Source organism: Sus scrofa, chromosome 6 (genome assembly GCF_054392235.1).
Source record: "Sus scrofa isolate SSC_HxYL_T2T_F1_AM1 chromosome 6, Sscrofa_HxYL_maternal_Yorkshire_Landrace_v2.0, whole genome shotgun sequence".
Classification (NCBI taxonomy): Eukaryota; Metazoa; Chordata; class Mammalia; order Artiodactyla; family Suidae; genus Sus; species Sus scrofa.
In genome coordinates this window covers 103675493-103694687 of record NC_139388.1, presented here as the reverse complement: position 1 = coordinate 103694687, position 19195 = coordinate 103675493, and the positions used below count along the sequence as shown (strand labels likewise).

The 19195-nt window shown below is 47.1% G+C and overlaps 1 protein-coding gene and 1 long non-coding RNA gene across 4 annotated transcripts in view; both read left to right on the top strand.

Moving 5' to 3' along the window:
- Positions 1–4933, top strand: part of RAB12 (RAB12, member RAS oncogene family) — a 28671-nt gene extending 23738 nt beyond the window's left edge. For 2 of the 3 annotated variants that reach the window (XR_014807566.1, XM_021096067.2), the window contains 3 exons: positions 1596–1685; positions 2410–2514; positions 3737–4933. Coding sequence is in view for 2 of the 3 variants with exons in the window: in XM_021096067.2 (XP_020951726.2) it covers positions 1596–1685; positions 2410–2514; positions 3737–3850 (309 nt within the window). In the remaining variant the exon portion in view is untranslated. Of the gene's footprint in view, positions 1–1595; positions 1686–2209; positions 2367–2409; positions 2515–3736 lie in introns of those variants that run through there. The other variant, XM_084964138.1, reaches the window with a different exon arrangement.
- A 7669-nt stretch (positions 4934–12602) lies between these two features.
- On the top strand, positions 12603–18257 carry LOC146402718 (uncharacterized). The gene is made up of 2 exons (XR_014807593.1): positions 12603–12943; positions 14611–18257. It is a non-coding gene; the product is annotated as an uncharacterized LOC146402718 (long non-coding RNA).
- The last annotated feature ends 938 nt before the right edge of the window (positions 18258–19195 follow it).

The window sequence follows — 19195 nt, the reverse complement described above, 5'->3', positions numbered from 1 at the left end:
TACGGATGGTTGTGCACCATCTGCTGGATAATGCCCGAGGATGTGCCTTTTCAGGGCTTACCAGGCGCATTTTCCACGTGTGCCTCCCTAAAAGCATGTCAGGGGCCCGGGTTGCCAGGGTTACAGAGACGATGGGGCCAGGGGCGGGTCTGGGCTCAGGCACGGCGCGTCATTGGGTCCTCCCGGGCTAAAGCCATGGGTGTGTGTGAGGGCCTCAGAGAGGGCGGCCTCACTCCGGCTGACAGTGCAGAACCGAAGAGAAGGGCTTCAAAGCGGAGGCAGCGGCTCGATGCGAAGGGCACTCGGCGGGCATCACTGTCCGGCCTTCGGTACTTGGCTTCTCCCACTGAGCTGGTGCCCTCATTCCTCCAGAGCTCCCTGTTCTCCCCTCTCTCCCGTTGGGGGCGCTGTGACTGTCAGCCCCACATCCCTGATAAGAGGACTGAGACCCTTAAGTAACCTGGCCAAGGTCACCCTCTCTGGTCCCTGTGCTGAAGTCCGTCTCTTGTACTGTTTGAGGGAGGGTACCCCGGGTTCAGCAAGTTACCTGAGAGAAAGACTCTTTAAAGAGAAATTCTCCTTGCTGATAGATTTTTTTTTTTTTTTAACTTAGGAATTCCCTTGTGCATCAGGTTAAGGGTCCGAAATTGTCACTGCAGCAGTTTGGGTCACTGCTGTGGCTGGGGTTTAGTCACTCGTCCAGGAACTTCCACATGCTGTAGGTGTGGCAAAAAAAAAAAAAATGATGATAAATGAACAGATACTGGATATTCCTTCAGGAAGGGTGATGTGCTTAAAAAACAAACTTAGAAATGGAGCTTAACTTTTCCTGATTATAAAACTATGATACTTCGTCATTATAGAAAATTTAGAAAAGCAAGAAAAGCACAAAAGTAAATTTAAAAAACTTGTACTTCCATCATCCAGAAAAACCAGATTGGGTCCATCCTCCATGTAGTTTAACATCCTGCCTATTATTTCACTAAATACCCTGTCACGGGGAACTTCCTGTGTCAACTTCATGTTCTCCCAGAGCATTTTTTGTTTTTTATGGCTTCATTCTTTTAAAAAAAATTTTTTTTAAATAAAGTGTAGTCCATTTACAGTGTTTCTGCCGCACAGCATAGGGACCCAGTCGTACGTGTATTTACATTCTTTTTCTCATATTCTCTTCCATCATGGCCTATCCCAAGAGACTAAGTTCCCTGTGCGGTACAGCAGGACCTCATCGTATGTCCATTCTGTATGTAGTAGTTTGCATCTTACGACTTCATTCTTTTATGGACCTTATTTCACTCTTCACCGACTTCGTGGGATGTTAAGGGTTTTCTGACTGCGTCTAGAGCTCTGCCTGCATTTGGAGGCATTTCCTTAGGATAGATTCTCGAGCCAAAGAGGTGGATGGCTGAGAACATCGTGGTGGCCTTGCCAGTGCCCCCCTGGCCGTGAGCCTGGCAGGCTGCCGGGCAGAGTAGGTGCTCAGAGGGTCGTGGAGCGAGTAGACGAGGGGTGAGCAGCAGGTCCCTGGGTCACATGTCCCGTCTCATGTGCGACATGCCCACCGTTGAAATACAGCTTCTCTTGCAACCCCGCAGTACGCTTCAGAAGACGCAGAGCTCCTCTTGGTTGGAAACAAGTTGGACTGTGAAACTGACAGAGAGATCAGCAGACAGCAGGGTGAAAAGGTGAGAGGGGAGCAAAGGGGGACCGGGTCCCGGCACCCACGCCCTGTCCAGTGAGCACTAGGTATGCTTTTCCCTTTCCTAAATTACTTTATAATTCATAATTTTTTTTTTAAATGGTTGGAGTTCCCTGGTGGCTCAGCAGGTTAAGGATCCAGCATTGTCACTGCTGTGGCGCAGGTTCAGTCTCTGGCCTGGGAATTTCCGCATGCTGTGGTTATGGCCAAAAATAAAACAAAAAGTAGTCACTCCATCACATCCTTCTTAATTTGCTTTTGGTAACTTCCTGCTCCTTTGAATTCATTTTGAAGTGGGGAGAGGGGAGAACCGCATTGGTATGTACTGCCTTGTTATCTAACCTGACATTTTATTCAGAGAAACATTCTTTTAAGCCAAGTAATTGTTTTCATGATTTCTCTTACCTTGGAGGGTGAATGATATTTATGTTTTAAATGTCAGATACACTGCAGTTGAGCAACTTGGGCAGGCAGTTTGACGTGAAGATCCGGGTATCTGTCCCCTTACAGGTTTTGTCCTGCTGTTTCTGATCGTACAGGAAACTGCTGTACGTGTGAACTTTATATTTGAGGGTAAACGGGACTTTCCAACCTTTAGTCCCTCCCCTTCGCCCAGAGCAGCCCCTTTGCCATTATCCCCATCACAGGCCTCCTGCTTGTCTCTTAGGCTGGGTTTCACCCCCACAGAGAAAAATACGGTTTTTTCTTAGTTTGCACAGCAGATAACTGGGATGCGGTTCTGTGAAGCAAGTGCCAAGGACAACTTCAATGTGGACGAGATATTTCTGAAACTCGTTGATGACATCCTGAAAAAGGTGAGAAAGAAGGACTCCTGCATCACAAAGTATTTTATCTAAAGCCTGCAGTCTGTTTCCTTTGTCATGTTTTGGTTATTTTTTGGAACCTTTTGTTTAGAAAGCAAAGTGTGGTGGTTGTCAGGCCGAAGGACTGGGGGTGGGGAGGGGGTCACGAACATAGCTGAGGACGCAGTCCGATGGGGTGGTAGCTTTCTCCCAGCGTCCTAAAGTGTGTTTGTTGTTATTACACATGATCTGCTCGGTTCAAACATAATTCACACGCTTCTAATACAGGGCTTGTCAGTACACTTGCCAAGAGGCAGTACTTCTTTCCTTAGTAATGGTATAACCCCTGAGAATGTCGGACCTTTTTTTCTTTTTGTCTTTCTAGGGCCACACCTGCAACATATGGAGGTTCACAGGCTAGAGGTCAAGTCAGAGCTACAGCTGCTAGCCTACATACACCACAGCCACAGCAACGCCAGATCCGAGCCGAGTGTGCGACATACACCACAGCTCACGGCAACGCTACATCCTTAACCCACAGAGTGAGGCCAAGAATCAAACCTGCATCCTCATGGATGCTGGTGAGATTCATTTCCACTGAGCCATGATGGGAACTCCTTTCATTTTTCGATACATTTAGTTTCTGTTATCCTGGGCTGTGAAAATAAATGTTTATGAGGTCTCTTTGAGCTCTTCTGCCAGAGACTGTGTGATCAGCTAGACGGTGTTTGTGCGGTGGTTGAAACTTCCTGAACTGGTTCTTATGTTTTGGCTTAATTTTTCTTTTTTAATTGAAGTATAATTGACTTACAACATTGCGTCAGTTTCTGCTGGACAGCAAAGTCAGCTTAATATTTTAATGTTTAGTTGAACTCTGGTGATGGGTGAGTTTTCTATAAAGAACATTTTGGAGGTCCCACTGTGGCCCAGTAGGTTAAGAACCCAACAGGGTATCCGTGAGGATGTGGGTTAGAGCCCTGACCTCGCTCATTGAGTTAAAAGATCTACAAGCTTCGGTGTAGGTTGAAGATGTGGCTCAGATCTGACATTGCTGTGGCTGTGGTGTGTGTAGACTGGCAGCTGCAGCTCTTGATTCAGCCCCTAGCCCAGGAACTTCCATATGCCACAAGTGCGGCCCTAAAAAAGAAGCAACAAAAAACCGCTTTGGTCTTCTCTCATTGTATATTTACCCTGTTGGGTGAAAACATGTTTGCCTCTTTTCTTTCCCCTCAAGATGCCTCTGGATCTTTTGAGGAACGAGCTTTCCAACAGCATCCTCTCGCTACAGCCGGAACCTGAGGTTCCGCCAGAACTGCCTCCCCCCAGACCGCACGTCCGATGCTGTTGATTTGCTTCTTTGGAGACAAAGTGGGAACAACCCCCGGAAAGGGGAAAGGTCCCATCCTGCACTACAATCATTTTGACAATTTCCTCTCGCACTTTGTAATCCAAGTCAGAGCTATACACTAACTTGTACATATGCAGTCCTGGGTAAGTTTGGGTTATAAATGACCTATTTCCCTCCAAATTATTTTATTTCACTCATTATCCCAGTGCCTCGTGTATGTGCACTGGGAAAGGTAGTACTTCTAATATGAAGAGCAGGAGAAATGAGAGAGCTATAATGTTTCTTGAAATAAATAATATAATTGTCCTTGTTACTTGTATTATGAGGACAGAACATATTCTGATAAGAAGAAAGAACGTGGTGCTTTGCTTACTGTTTAAAGAAAATTTGTAAAACTAAAGACTTTTGTGTGGGGGGGAAAGCTATCTTGAATGCTTTTTCTTAATTTACATTTCTCCCAGCTGTAGCATCTTTGAAGTACTGGAGTGTTTCCCATAAAGCAGAGCTCCATTCAGAGCCGTCTTGAAGGTTATTTATTCATGTCACGTATGGTAGAATAGGACTAGTTAGAGGGTGGCACCTGGTCCTGAGGCTGCGGAAACTCTCTGGTTTTCCTAATGGACGCACTCTATGCTTTTAAGAACCACGAAGATTCAGTAAGGAAATGTTTTTTGAAACTATAGAAGATTTAAAAAGAACGCTGCTGTCCCACACAAATCCTGTTTAAAGGAATTTTAAAGAGATACATTTTACTATATCAAAGAACATACCTGTATTTGCCTAAACACCCTATATAACTTTGTAATGATAAAACTTCTCCCTTTGATGGCGAAGCTTATTCCTATTAAACCTAGACTGTGTTCTTCTTTTTTTTTTTTTTTTTTTTTTTTCTCCTTCGTCTGATCCTGAATTTGTGAACTCTCTCTTTGGTATATCTTTTATTAAACTGCACTGTTTGTTTAGTCAAGGTAAACAAGTCCTTCTGTATCCGAATAACTTGGCGTGTCTCGCGTGTTGTGATGTGAGAAGCATTGTGATCTTTCTACACTAATGACGTGCAAATAAAATTTTGTATTTATGAAAGACCGCTGAGTTGCCACAATTACTTGTGCAGTTAGAAATTGTCTAACAGTATGCTTCCAGAACGCCACATCTGAACCAGTGTTTTGGATATGAAAAATACAACTTCCTCCACCACGGAAAACGTTTTGATAGTTTCTCAAAAGGTTTAAGCGTAGAACCACATTATGGCCGAGCAGTTCCCCTCCTGGGTCTGTACCCAAAAATCGAAAGCCGAGGCATAAACACCTGCTCTACGCTAACGTTCATAACTTTATTTACAATAGCCCCAAAGTGAAAGCAACCCCATGTGCATCAGCAGATGACTGGGTAACAGAACGTGGTCCACCCTTGCACTGGGATACTATTCATCCTCAGAAAAGAAGGCCTTTCTGACACAGGCCGAGATGTGGACGAACCTTGAGGACATCGTGCTGAGTGAATCATGCCAGTCACAGAAGGACAGAGACTGTGATTCCACGCACCTGAAGGGCCCAGAGCAGTCGTTTGCAGAGAGGCCTGGTGGATGCAGGGGGCTGGGGGCGGGGGAGATGGGGACCTGGTACTTAACCTGGATGGTTTGGAAGATGAAAACGTCTTGAAGAAGCATGGTGGCGATGTGAATGTGTTTATGGCCACCGAACTGTACACTTGAAATGGTTAAATGTACATATTTATACACAGTGTCCTCGACCACGCTGTTTTGATGTGTGTACCATTTACCACCCAGCTAGTTGTCATGGACTGAGATTGATTATCGAGCTGTCATCTCACCTCCGCCTACCTCTGTGCTCTGCCTTTGATGCTGGGGCCCAGGCTCTGGGGACACCTGCCAAAGCCCCTGCTTGTCCCATTTGACCTGCCACTGGGAGGCGCTCAAGGCACTGGAAGGAGAGGAGGAAGGACATGCTTCCTGGTCCCTGCCTCCCAGCCCCCTGCGGTGACGCCTGACCAGTGGCTCCAGCTTCTGCTTCCTGTGGACCCTCAGCCTGGCTGCACCCACCAGAGGGCCACCTAGCACCACCAGTCAGTGCCCTGCACAAGCCCAGGGGGCCTCGCCAGCTGCATGCCTCCTCCAGGTTGTCACTGTGTCACCCTGACCTTCCCTCTTCTGGTTTTGCGTGGTGATCGTGGTGCGGCTAGTTCCGTGTACCCAGTCCCTGTGTTCAAAACCACCTCCTCACCTCCCTGGCCTCTAGGGGACCAGTGTCTGGAGTGGCCTCAGGAATCAGAACCTCAGAGATGAGTTTAAGGAAAAATCATTTGTTTGCCATGGGCATCTGTGACCTATCCTATTTACAGCCCAGTCTTTCTTCCTGCGTTTGTGCCCATCACCTGCAATATGAACAAAAGTTCCCTCTTGTTGAGTGGTTCTGGAGTTGAAGTTTGGCTGGTTTTTTGTTTGTTTTTTGTCTTGTTTTGTTTTGCAGCCACATCCGAGGCATATAGAAGTTCCCAGGCTAGGGGTTGAATCTGAGCTGCAGCTGCCAGCCTACACCACAGCCAGAGCAATGCCAGATTTGAGCCACATCTGCAGCCTACACCACACCTCACGGCAACACTGCATCCTTAACCCACTGGGCAAAGCCAGGGATGGAACCCACATCCTCACAGAGACTATGTTGGGTCCTTAACCCACTGGGCCACAATGGGAATTCCTGAAAGTTGACTTTGCAAGAAGTCTCAGTGTGGTTTCTAGCTCTCAAATTTAAATTTTTTTCTCATTTTCTGGTAAACCTGTAGGTTTTTTCCTTCAATAAGTAGAATTTCATAATAGAAGAACTAAGGCATTTAGTTTTCTATACTGTTATCCTGCACAGTTTTTGGGGGCTGGTTATTCAATACTGGTTTTGCCCATGGTTCTCATGCATAGTGGTTCAGTGGGCATTGTGTGATGAGCTGACCTCAGCTAATTCTGAAAGGGAACTCTCCCTTGAACAGCGTTGGTAAATAATATGTTTTTATAGTCCACTGTTCTAGATTTATGTCTCTCTTGATTGTCACAGAAACTGAGTAGAGGCAGGTGTAAAATGAGTTTTCACTTATCCTTGTAGACAGAGAGGAACAGAATCTGAGAAAGTACAAGAAACCATCACTTAAGACCACGAGATCTGTAGATTTTGTTATAACCACAAGATCACATTTCTAGTTTGTGAACTAGATAGTGAACTTAGAGGATCATAGTGGTGGCCTAGTAGTGAAGGATTCAGTGTTGTCACTGCTGTGGTGTGGGTTCAGTCCCTGGCCCTGGAAGTTCCACGTGCTGCAGGTGCAGCCAAAAGAAAAACAGTGACTTGAATGCCTGTGGATGCAGCAGGGAACAGCAGGGTTAGTTAGTCTGTGGGTTTGAATCTCCATCCCTTCCTTTCCCCTGCCTTCTGGAACCTGGAAATGCTCTCTCAAGTTGGTAAGTGGTTTTATTTAACCAACAGTTTAAAGTTTTGAATATTGAAACTGAGGGGTGAGTATTAGTTGATGACACAACAAAACAAGAGATTTGTCTTGCTTGCCTCAAGCTGTAACACTACCTAAAGTTAGTTGTTTGTTTGTTTCTTCTACAAATGACTTGCATTACCAGGAAGAAAGTACCTGTATTACAGATTGATTGCAGAGAAGTTGCAATGAGGCCACACAGTGCAGCTCAGGGTGGGTCAGGACATCATATACAGGCTCTGTTGATGCTGAGATGCTGTCGCCAGTGAAGGTGAGGTTTTTTGTATGGTTGCTGTGAGCAAGGCCCTGTGCTTGGTGCTGTGGGGATGTGGCCGAGGTAGAAGGCCAGCCCGTGCCCTTAAGGAAACATCATCCGGTGCAGCAGACAGACCCTCACGGGGCTCGGGGCAGAGCTTCCATCTCGGAAAATTGGATTCAGAGCCTGGAAACGGAGAAGCCCAGCCCGTGTTGGGAGTGGCCTTCAGGAATGAGTGGGCCACTCGCTGGTGACAAGGCGGACCAGAAGGGCAGAGTGATCTCACACTGTTCACTTGGAACCAGAAGGACCCTCTGGAAAAAGCAGACCCAGAAGAAAGAACGCACTGCTCCCCTAGTGGGTTAATATTTCCTGAAGGCTTGGCACTCCCTGGAAATGTTGGCTTACGCCTGTTCTCATAGCAGCAAGGCAATTACTGGGAATCTGGTTGAACCATTGGCGCTCACCCAAAACCTGCAGCATGTCTGGCTCCCATGAATTTATTTACTCCTAAAAAGAGTTCTGGGACTGCCTCTGTAGCCTGATAGGTTTATTCCATTTCCAGATAGGTCCACCCTGTTTCGTGGGCTGAAATCATTAACCCTGTTGGACAAGCTGAGAACAGCATAAACCAGCCCCAATCTGTCCACTGTTATAAACAGGACCCCCCCAACACACTGGAGGAAATTCCTTGGTGCCATCAGAGACAGCAGGAGCCCAGAGCAGCAAAGACATAATCACCTGTTGACTGAGACAGGGCTGCAGGTTAAGGCTTGATGGGCAAGACCAACAGTAGAATCCTAAGTTTTACTAGGTTTCTTGCTTTTAAAAAAATGGTAAACTTTGCCAGAGACAGCTCAACAAATGGTTATGATTAAAATGGGAGTGCGTTTCATTGTATGGAAGAGTGTGCTTGCTTAAAAACAAGGAGTTCCCATTGTGGTGAAGCAGAAACAAATCTGACTGCCATCCATGAGGATGAGGGTTTGATCCCTGGCCTCACTCAGTGGGTTAAGGATCCAGCGTTGCAGTGAGCTGCAGTGAAGGTCACAGACACAGCTCGGATCCTGTGTGGCTGTGGTGTAGGCCGGCAGCTGCAGCTCTGATTCGACCCCTAGCCTGGGAACTTAAATATGCCACTAGTGCAGCCATAAAAAGCAAAAAAAAAAAAAAAAAAAAAAAAAAAAAAAAAAAAAAATGAAAAATAAGGAGTTCCCGTCGTGGCACAGAAGAAACCAATCGGACTAGGAACCAAGAGTTTGCGGGTTCTATCCCTGGCCTCAGTGGGTTAAGAATCTGGCGTTGCCATGAGCTATGATGTTGGTCGCAGACACAGCTCGGATCAGGCATTGGTGTGGCTATGGCGTGTGTAGGCCAGCAGTTACAGCTCCAATTAGACCCCTAGCCTGAGAACCTCCATATGTCACAGGTGCGGCCCTAAAAAGAAAAAAGAAATAAATAAAATGCAAGTAAGAGGTGCTGCGCAGCAGGCTTGTCTGGCGCTGAAGCTCTGATGGAGACTGGCCTCGGCGTGTGTCTCAGACCTGTCTGGCCTGTGAGGTCATCAGCTCTGCCTATAGGGTCAGCTCCTCCAGCCCGTGGTTACTTCAGGGCCCCTTGGCCCACCTTGTTGAAATGCTCTTTAACTCTGAAAGCAGCTTTTCACTCCATCATTTGGAACAAAGGGTTTTAGTATGAGTAACTGGTCAGTTTGAATTCCCATCACAGTGTAACCACATCACAAGTACAAATAGCTGGATTTTGAATTGAGTAGAAGAGTGTCAGCTTCCTGGAAGGGAATCATGAAAATAGGTAAGAAAATGGTTTCAGAAGAGAATGAGGCCAAAGACAGGGTCTACTTCCATTTGGCTCTGTCCTCAGCCAGGCTGGGCAGACTATGGATGTCCACATGCCCTCCCCTCACTGCTGGACGGCTGTCTCCTGCCTCAGCCTGTCATGGCACCAGGGCATGTGTGTGTTGAGAATGTGTTCAATGCAAGCAGAAGGAAGAAAACAATAAAGATGAAGCATGAGGATTTCCTGTTGTGGTGCAGCGGAAACGAGTCCGACTAGGAACCATGAGGTTGCAGGCTCGATCCCTGGCCTCGCCCAGTGGGTTAAGGATCCAGTGTTGCTGTGAGCTGCGGCGTAGATCACAGACACGGCTCGGATCTGGTTGCTGTGGCTCTGGTGTAGGCCGGCTGCTACAGTTCCGACTGGACCCCTAGCCTGGAAACCTCCATATCCCACAGGTGCGGCCCTAAAAAGACAAAAAGACCAAAAGAAAAAGAAAAAATTTGCAATGTGTGTTGGTAACTGTGGAAAGTGGTATGCAGTTCCTCAAAATATTAAATAGATATAATCCAACAATTTTGCTTCTGGGTGTATGCCCTAAGGACATGAAAGGAACTCAGGTATTTGTACATCTATGTTCATAGCAGCATTATCCAAAATAGCCAAAAGATGGCACTAACCCATGCCCCCATGGATAGATGAGTAAGCACAATGTGTTCTGTAGATTTTTGCTTGTTTTATGGCTTGTTTTAGTGTAGCACTTGTGGCAAATGGGACATACCAGGCCAGGGACTGAAGCTGAGCTGCAGCTGTGACCTACACCGCAGGTGCAGCAGTGCCAGATCCTTAACCCACTGTATTAGGCCGGGGATAAAACCCACACCTCTGAAGTGACCCCAAGCCACTGCAGACAGAATCTTAACCCACTGCACCACAGCAGAAACTCCATTCTGTGTTACATACTTTTAATTGACTATTACTCAGCCTTAAAAAGGAAGGAAACAGCTAACTTCATACTTAATGGTGAAAAACTGATCACTTTTCCTCTAAAATTAGGAACAAGGCAAAGATATTCCTTAACATACTAAAGGCCCTGGCCTACAATGGGGCAAGAAAAAGAAATAAAAGGAAATAAGTAAAACAAAACTGGAGTTCCCACTGTGGCTCAGTGGTTAACAAATTCAGCTAGTACCCATGAGGACACAGGTTTTATCCCTGGCATCACAGGTTTAAAGATCTGGCATTGCCGTGAGCGGTGGCGTAGGCCAGCAGCTACAGCTCGGATTCAACCCCTAGCCTGGGAACTTCCATATGCCATGGGTGTGGCCCTAAAAAGACACACACACACACACACACACACACACACACACACACACACACACACACAAAGTAAAACCATCTCTATTTGAAGATAGCATCATTATGTAGAAAGTCACCAAGAATTTGTAACAAAACTATTAGTTTAAACTAAGCTAGGTCATGAGATACAAAATATACAAAGATAAATTGTATTTTTATTAACTAGCAATAAATGGAGATTGAATTTTTGTAATATTTTGCACCCCAAAAGAAGAAATTTTGTCCCAGGAACTTTCAGGTGCCCCAGGTGTAGCCATAAAAAAGGAAAAAGAAGGAGTCCCCATATGCCTCATCAGTAACAAAACTAACTAGTATCCGTGAGGATGTGGGTTTGATCCCTGGCCTCACTCAGTGGGTTAAGGATCCAGCATTGCCACAAGCTGCAGAGTAGATCATAGATGCTGCTCTGATCAGGTGTTGCCATGGCTGTGGTGTAAGCCAGCAGCTGCAGCTCCAATTGGCATGCTAGCCTGGGAACTTCCATATGCCCTAGAAACAAACAAAAACAAAAAATTATTAGACATCACATGGAAAACAAAACAAAACCCTCAGTCTATACATCTTACCCTGTACAAAAGCTAACTCAGGATAGATCCCGGCCCTGAATGTGACACCTACTAAAGCTACAAATCTAGGAAAAAACAAAGGGGAAATCCTTTCGCTGAGTCCTAACCCCTCCCAGCCTCCAGAAGTAGGCTGATGGGATCGTGAAGGAGAAAGGAGATGCACAGCAAAGGTGGCTGCCCTGCTTCTGCTCTTGTCACTTCCCTTCTCCAGATCCCCCACAACTCATACGAAAATAACTTCCTTCAGCCTGTTTCAGAAAAACCTGGAAGATTCAGTGGGGTGCAAAGGGTGCCTGCCACCCAGCAGTCTAGCACTTCCATGAGGCATCTTACTTTGAACCACAATTGGAGGCACCACTCCTGTCTGCTTGGTGCTTTCAAACAGACAGTTACTCCCACTTCAAGCTGTTAAAATTCACATATCTGCTGCTCAATTTTATCAAAAAATTTCTGGGCGCATAGTTCACAAGCCAAGTCTCCGTCCTCTTCTTCCGTGTTTTTCCCCAAGTGGGGACGGCTCATATGAGTGACAGATCAAGACCTGCCGGCTTGACCTCCGGAAATTGTCTTTACTCTACCTTGATGTCGTGGCTTCAGCTAGCAGGGTGTAGCCGTAGGAAAAGGAAATCTCTTGTGGAATTCATCATTATCTTTAGTGGAGGGATGTGGTTGTTCACCGTAGCCTGAAGTTCTAATTTTTTTTTTTGCTTTAGTGTATATATTCAGCCACCTCAAGTCCCTTGGGAAGCCACATAGTCTATTAATACAATGAAATAGCTTAGTGGTCCCAGTATAATTGCTTAAGGGCTTCCGCAGCGACTCAAACCGTCCATTAGAGGGAGGCAGAGTACTGATAAAAATACTGCAGGTGAAAATACCATCATTGCAAAATGCACAGTTGTTTCTAAATTAGTCTTTATTATTTTCAGGTTTTCCACTAAATATACAAGGCATACATGATCTGAAAGGATCATTTGAATATATGGTATAATTTAAGAGGGGAATGTAAATTTTAAAACACACGCCCTACTTTTTAGCAATGCTTTGAACAGACCTAATGAATTTGGCTTGAACTCGGGAATTGTCCATAATCAAAGGCTGCAGATGTTTTTAAGCATAAACAAGTGTTAAAGGTACACAGAATAAATAATAGTTTTAAAGAGAATTCTTTTGGTAAAGTGTATTTGCTTTTTATCTAGGTGTCACTGAGGGGAGAAAAAGCTGTATTTTGTTCTCTAAACCTACTCGGCGTTTGCTTTTTAAATTGTAGCCACAGAGCACACTCAGAGATGGTGACTCACAGCTGTGGGCACATATCTCAGGACCAGTTAAGGAGAGGAGTGGGGGCCGCTGGTGACAGAGAGGATGATGGGTAAGGAATTCACAGCTGCCTGCGAGGGAGGTGAGCAAGGGATTCAAGTAGCACAGCCCCCTTGAGACTGGGAAAGGAGTTTAAAAGAGGTCACGTCAACGTCAGGCACCGCGTGAGGAACAAAGAAGCCAGAAATGCAAAAACTTCTCTGAGGAGGAGAAAAAGGGCGAATTCAAATGGATGCCCACACGAATTTTGTATGTAACCTTGGCAAGGACACCTGGCCAGTATGATCTAACTTGGGCCAGCTGGAGGTGAGGCAGGACTTTTCTGGCTATAGGATTGTGGGAGGTAATGATTCAGTTTTTTGTTTGTTTTTGTCTTTTTTGTCTTTTTCAGGCCGCACTCATGGCATATGGAAGTTCCCAGGCTAGGGCTCGAAGCAGCTACAGCTGCCAGCCTACACCACAGTCACAGCAACGCCAGATCCGAGCCGCATCTGCGAACTACACCACAGCTCACGGCAGTGCCGGATATTTAACCCACTGAGCGAGGCCAGAGATGGAACCCGAAACCTCATGGTTCCTAGTCGGATTCGTTTCCACTGCGCCACGACAGGAACTCCGTGATTCAGTTTAGGGTGTAAGAAGCGGATACGAACTTTCCTCTGGTTTCTCCCCTTGGCAATTGGGGTCAGGTAGAGACAGTGCTTGTAGAGGCCCCGGAGGGGTAAACAGGAGAAAGAGGAGAGAAGGAGCAGGTGCTGAGAAAAAGGTCATTCCTGGTCTCTTAGGGGGTGGGGGGGGGCTTCCACAGGGACGGGGTGGGGGGGTGTCTGTGGACTGGACTGGATGCAGGCCTTCCTGGAAGTTTTCTGGTTTGGTTCTGTTCTGTTCCATTTTAGTCATTTTTATTGCAGTATAAAATACATTTTGAAAAGGACACGAATCATAAGTTGTGGAACTGGTAGGTTTTTCTCAAAGTGGACAAGGAAGAGTAGACTCAAAACCTCAGAAGTCCCCTCTGACCCACTGTCCTAACTGCTAAGGCCAGAGCCCCATCTGCTGGGTGTTGAACTTTACATAAATGAGTCATTTGTAAGCTGTTCTTTTGTGCTTGCTTCCTCCACTCAGCAGTGATAGGACTTTGTGTTGTTGCACTTAAGTCCAGGCATGTTCCTGCTCGCAGTATATGGTCATCCATTGTGTGAATAAACCATCAATTATTCTGTCAGATGGACATCTGCATAGCTTGGGGTTGCTCGGGTTAGGGCTGATAGGGATATTCTTGCTCTTTTGGTGAACACAGGTGTGCATTCCTGTTGGGTGCACTGGGGGCAGGACTGCTGGGTCATAGGGTCTGCACACATCCACCCTCATCAATAGCAGCGAAGAACTTTCCCACTGGACTGGTACTAGTTTACAGCATATGTGTGTACCAGCGGCTCTATCAGCTGCTGGCATTTAATGTTACTAAAATAATAATCTATTATTTAAGAATAAAATACTTCAAATAGGAGTTCCTGTCATGGCTCAGTGGAAACAAATCCAACTAGGAACCGTGAGGTTGCGGGTTCAATCCCTGGCCTCAATCCCTGGCCTCGCTCAGTGGGTTGGGGATCCGGCATTGCTGTGACCTGTGGTGTAGGTCACAGACACAGCTCGGATCCCGCATTGCTGTGGCTGTGGTGTAGGCCAGCAGCTGTAGCTATGATTCAACCCCTAGCTTGGGAACCTCCATATGCCACAGGTGTGGCCCTAAAAAGCAAAATAAATAAAATGCTTCAAATAAATATTTAAATAACTAAATATAATTATTAATGATAATTACAGTAATACATTAACAATTTAAATTGGCCTTTTTTCATTTTATTCATTCTGATGGGTATATTACATTATTTCATTGGGGTTTCAATGGTTTTCCCCCCATCTTTTGCCCATTTTTCTATTGATTTGTCTGTCTTTTACTTATTGATGTGTAGAAGCTCTTTGCATATGCTGGACACTCTCCTGAAGCATTCTTCTAGAGGTCTAAATGCTATCTCTTGGTACCAGAAAAACCAATGTCTTTGAGCAGATGAGCCTCGGGGAGAAAATCAGAAATGGTGAGCTATTCCTTGGTGGCAGCTCGGCTTGCCAGGACTGTTCAAAAAGCAGCAGGTGCCAACACCATCATACGGGTCACTTCCAGAAAACAAGGGGATACGTTAAACTCAATGCAAGAAATATGTGACTTTGTGTTTTACTGGACAGCTTTTTTGTTGCATCTTCTAAAGAAATTCACAGTGTTTGGGAGCAACTTCTAGAATGAGGCATTCCTTCAAACTGCAGTGCACACGTGATCTATTGACAAAGCAAGAAAGGTTCTTATCTGGCTAATGACTTGCTTTAAAATGAGCCCAGCCCGGCACTGAGCACAAACTTGGCATTGTTTCATTGCTTGGGAAACAGTACGGTTGATTCACTCAGATGAATGTATAAAGTAAATATCGGTCATTGTCACTCAAGAGTTAGGCCTTTCAGATGAGGCCGTGTGAGAGCCAGGAGGGCTGCCGACTGACAGGGGTGCCCCTCGCACTCCGGGCCCTGTGTCTGCAGCTCCCCACAGATCAGGCCGCCCCAGGAGTCTTCTTACTTCAACAGCCAATTACCCACCCACCTGGGCCCCTGGAGTCTCTTTTCTCTCACCTGGTGGATAAGAGCGGCCACTTGGAGAGCAGATATGATAAAAGCCAGAAACACCTGCAGGTTCGGCCTAACCTAACAACGCAAAAAAAAACCCTGCTCAAAACCAGCCAGCCAGTTTTTTTGCATTTTGTGCCTGGCAAAATTTGTGATAACTACTTTAGACGGCCATTTAAATTAAAGCCATTGTCACATTGCAAGGAAGGTCTGATTTCAAAGGAAGAAATGCTCTACGTTCAAGGCAGTGCAAAATCTCCAGCCATCGCCAGAGCTGATGCAAAACTGCTGGTGAGCCTCCGGATGCCGCCAGCCGCAGCCCTTTCATTTGCAGCACAGTCTTTGTCATCGTCAAGGTCACCCCCGGCCCCTCCCGGTCGCTCGCTGCCCCAGGCTGCAGGCAGAGGAGCTGCCTCAGACTCTTTGATTTCCTTTCTCCTTCGGCTCAAAAGAGCCAGGTTCTTTCTTGCCTTGGCCTTTTCTCCCTGGGCAGGAATTTAAATTGCACCAGGAGGTTTTCCCACTACCCGAGGCCTTCGTTGGTAATATGCCGCACCAGGTCCCTTTCAGGTTCTCCTGTTACCTTTCCTTTTTTCTGCCATTTGTGCAGTATTCTTCATTATCATCATTTTACGATTTTTTTCCCTTTGCGAGGGGAAAAAATACTATACACTGTACAGCTACTTAAAACTCTTTGGGAACCGCTAAGCCCACCACGCCCCCGCCCCCCATGCAAGCCTAGCAGCTGCCTGGCCTACTTCGTCTTGGACCCCACCCTGCAGGGGCGGGGTCCTGTTGCCATGACAACCAGCAGCTTGCCCCTGCTAGGTCAGGGTATGCCTGCTGAGACCGGGGGCACCGGCTCAGCCGGGGGACCCTCCTCTCAGCGACTGGAAACTAGGTCCCCAAGTCCTAGTGGGACCTGCCAGCTCTGTGCTCAGGGGTCTCGGCAGCTCCTTGCAGGGGTGAAGCACATGGGTGGGTGAGGGTCCACAGAAAGCAATGATGATTTTCTCCGAAAGGGAATCAGTCATCACTCTGTCCTCGGAGTAGATTTACTCAGAAATCAAGAATGAGTGTCTTGGAGTTACCACTGTGGCGTAACGGGATCTTCGGTGTCTGCAGCACCAGGACACAGGTTCGACCCCCAGCCAGGCACAATGGGTTGAAGGATCCAGTATTGCCACAGCCGTGGCCAAGGTTGCAACTTGGTGGCTCAGATCTGAACCCAGGCCCAGGAACTCCATATGCCAAGGGGCAGCCAAAAAAAAAAATATCTTAACGCTGCCGTAATGGTCCCCACTTGGTCCTGATCCCCAGAGGCAGGGGAGCGAGAAGGACTCTAAGAAATTGGAGGAGGGAGACCCAGACATTTGCAGTGGCAGTTTTTACTGTGTTTAAGCACCTGGCATCCTCTGACCATAGTAGTTCCTTCCGCACAGCAGCTGCTCCTCCAATGCTCTTGTCAACCAGCTTGAACGCAACACGGATGGAGCTACGATCGTGTATACACCACTTTGTAACAAAAGCTCCTGGGCACTGGTTGCCAGAAGACACTCCAGTGGTGGAGGGGGTGGGGGCTCAGGGACTGGAGGCCTTGATGGCGACAGGCTGTCCTGTGTGGCTCCAGCGGCAGAAGCTGCCGGTCTGACCTTAAGATAAAATCCCTATTGATCGATGGTTGGCTGAGCACTTACAGATCAGGAAGCAAAAAGGGCTTACTCTTTGCCTCCTGAGACTTTGCTGCTAATGATGCTGAGATTAATAACCGGCCTCAAACTGAAACTCAATTTCCTCCCAGGCTGCAGATGGAAGCAGAGCCGCTGGAGACAGGGTGATGGGGTGATGCAGCTCGCCTGCCTGGGGATGTGAAGCCAGCTCAGCCCGTCAACTGACTGTAATCAGAAAAAAGGCCCCGGACTCCAGCAAATCTCGGTTGTAGTTGTAGGTCTGCCACTCGGGAGCTGTGAATTTGGAAAATCCCAGCTGAAGCCTGGGTTTCCTCTCCTCTGTAAAATGAGGTTGTGAGGAGGGTGGGAGCATAGATGCAAGTCTTGAGATAAACTCTGTTTCCCCCAGTTAGGGCCAAAAGGAAGGAAGGGTGCATCTCTTGGAGCCGGGCACCTGCAGACGGCCAGCCACCCTCGCCAGCCCTCCTGTCCCGGCCTGCTGTGGCCTCTCCTCAAGGAGACATGACAGGTCCTCAGCTTTCCAGGCTCTATGATTGGCCATTTAGAGGCTCTTTAAAGATGCCCGGGGTGCCAGCTGAGGACTATGCTTCATAGGAGCTGGAAGTGACATGTCAGGCCCCCTGGGAACACTCTCAGCACCTCCTGGCCCCTCTGTTACACTCCCCATCGCCCACAGTCAGGGTGTCCCCACCTACATCAGAGGGGGACACCCAGGATCATTGGTGGACGTGCCCAGGGCCAAGTGGAGACAGAGGCCTGAGTCCCTCCCCGCTCCTTGCGTCCCAGCTCCGGTGGTCACCCTCATTCCTCCATCTCAGGCAATACTTCCCATCCTGGGCTGGTTTCGGAGCTTAGAACTTCTCTAAGGCATTTGTCAGGCTCTGCTGTGGGTGGCTCTTCCCTCCTTTGGCCTCCCCTGATCTCCGACCAGCTCTGCAGCTTCGGAACTTCTTAGGAGTGGACTCAGCAGATGTGCTGTTAGTGGACTTTTACAAAATACTGCCTGTGTTCCTGTCAGCTCTGGAATTGGAGGTGCCTGGCCCCCTGCAGGCCCAGTCAGGACCAGCTTCTGGAAAGATAAACCTTGAAAAAGAAAAAAGCTTTTCACCAAATGCCCAATGGGAATGAAGCCACTCAGGGGAGCCTCTGACCAGGCTTCCTGCGTGTTCTCTTGGGTGTTAGACCCGTGAGCTCGAGGAAAATCCACATGTGAAAATCCAGACCAAATAAATCGGTTCATCAGGGTCATTACCAAATGATGGTAGCTTCCTTGCTTTGCCAACTGATTCTCTTGTCAGGTCCCTCTCCGCATTTGAAGAAAAAAAAAATTGTGATCTAAAATGAATTGAACCAGAGTTCCCTGGTGGCCCAGCAGTTAAGGATCTGGCTTTGTCACTGCTGTGGCACAGGTTCAATCCCTGGCCCAGGAATTTCCACATGTTACAAGCATGGCCAAAAAAATAAAAATAAAACAACACAACAGGGAGTTCCCATTGTGGTGCAAAGGGATTGGCAGCATCACTGCAGCATCAGGACACAGATTCAATCCCCGGCCCTGTACAGTGGGTTAAAAGGGTCTGGTATTGCTGCAGCTGTGGCTTAGGTCCCAACCCCAGCTCGGATCTGATTCCTGGCCTGGGAACTCCATATGCTTGAGGATAGCCAAAAAGGAAAAAACAGACACAACAGTTTTTTTGGAGTGGTTTTTTTTTTTTGCCTTTTTAGGGCTGCACCCATGGCACATAGAGGTTCCCAGGCTAGGGGCTGAATCGGAGCTGCAGCCGCTGGCCTACACCACAGCCACAGCAACGCAAGATCCAAGCCATGTCTGCCACCTACACCACAGCTCATGGCAATGCTGGATTCTTAACCCACTGAGCAAGGCCAGGGATTGAACCCATGTTCTCATGGGTACTAGTTGGGTTCGTTGACCATTGAGCCACAATGGGAACTCCAAAATCACAACAAGTTTAATAAATAAAAGTAAATAAAATGAATTGAACCTGTTTTTAGGATCATATGATTGGATCATATTTATGTTTTCATGCATTTATTTGTGTGTTCTTGGATTTGCCCATCCTGTTTTAGCTATCAGCCACAGGGAGGGAGACTCCGTGGGTGGAGAGCAAGAGCAGGGACTGATTGTGAATATTAAGGTGACTTTCTTTCTTTTTTTTTTTTTGTCTTTTGTTCT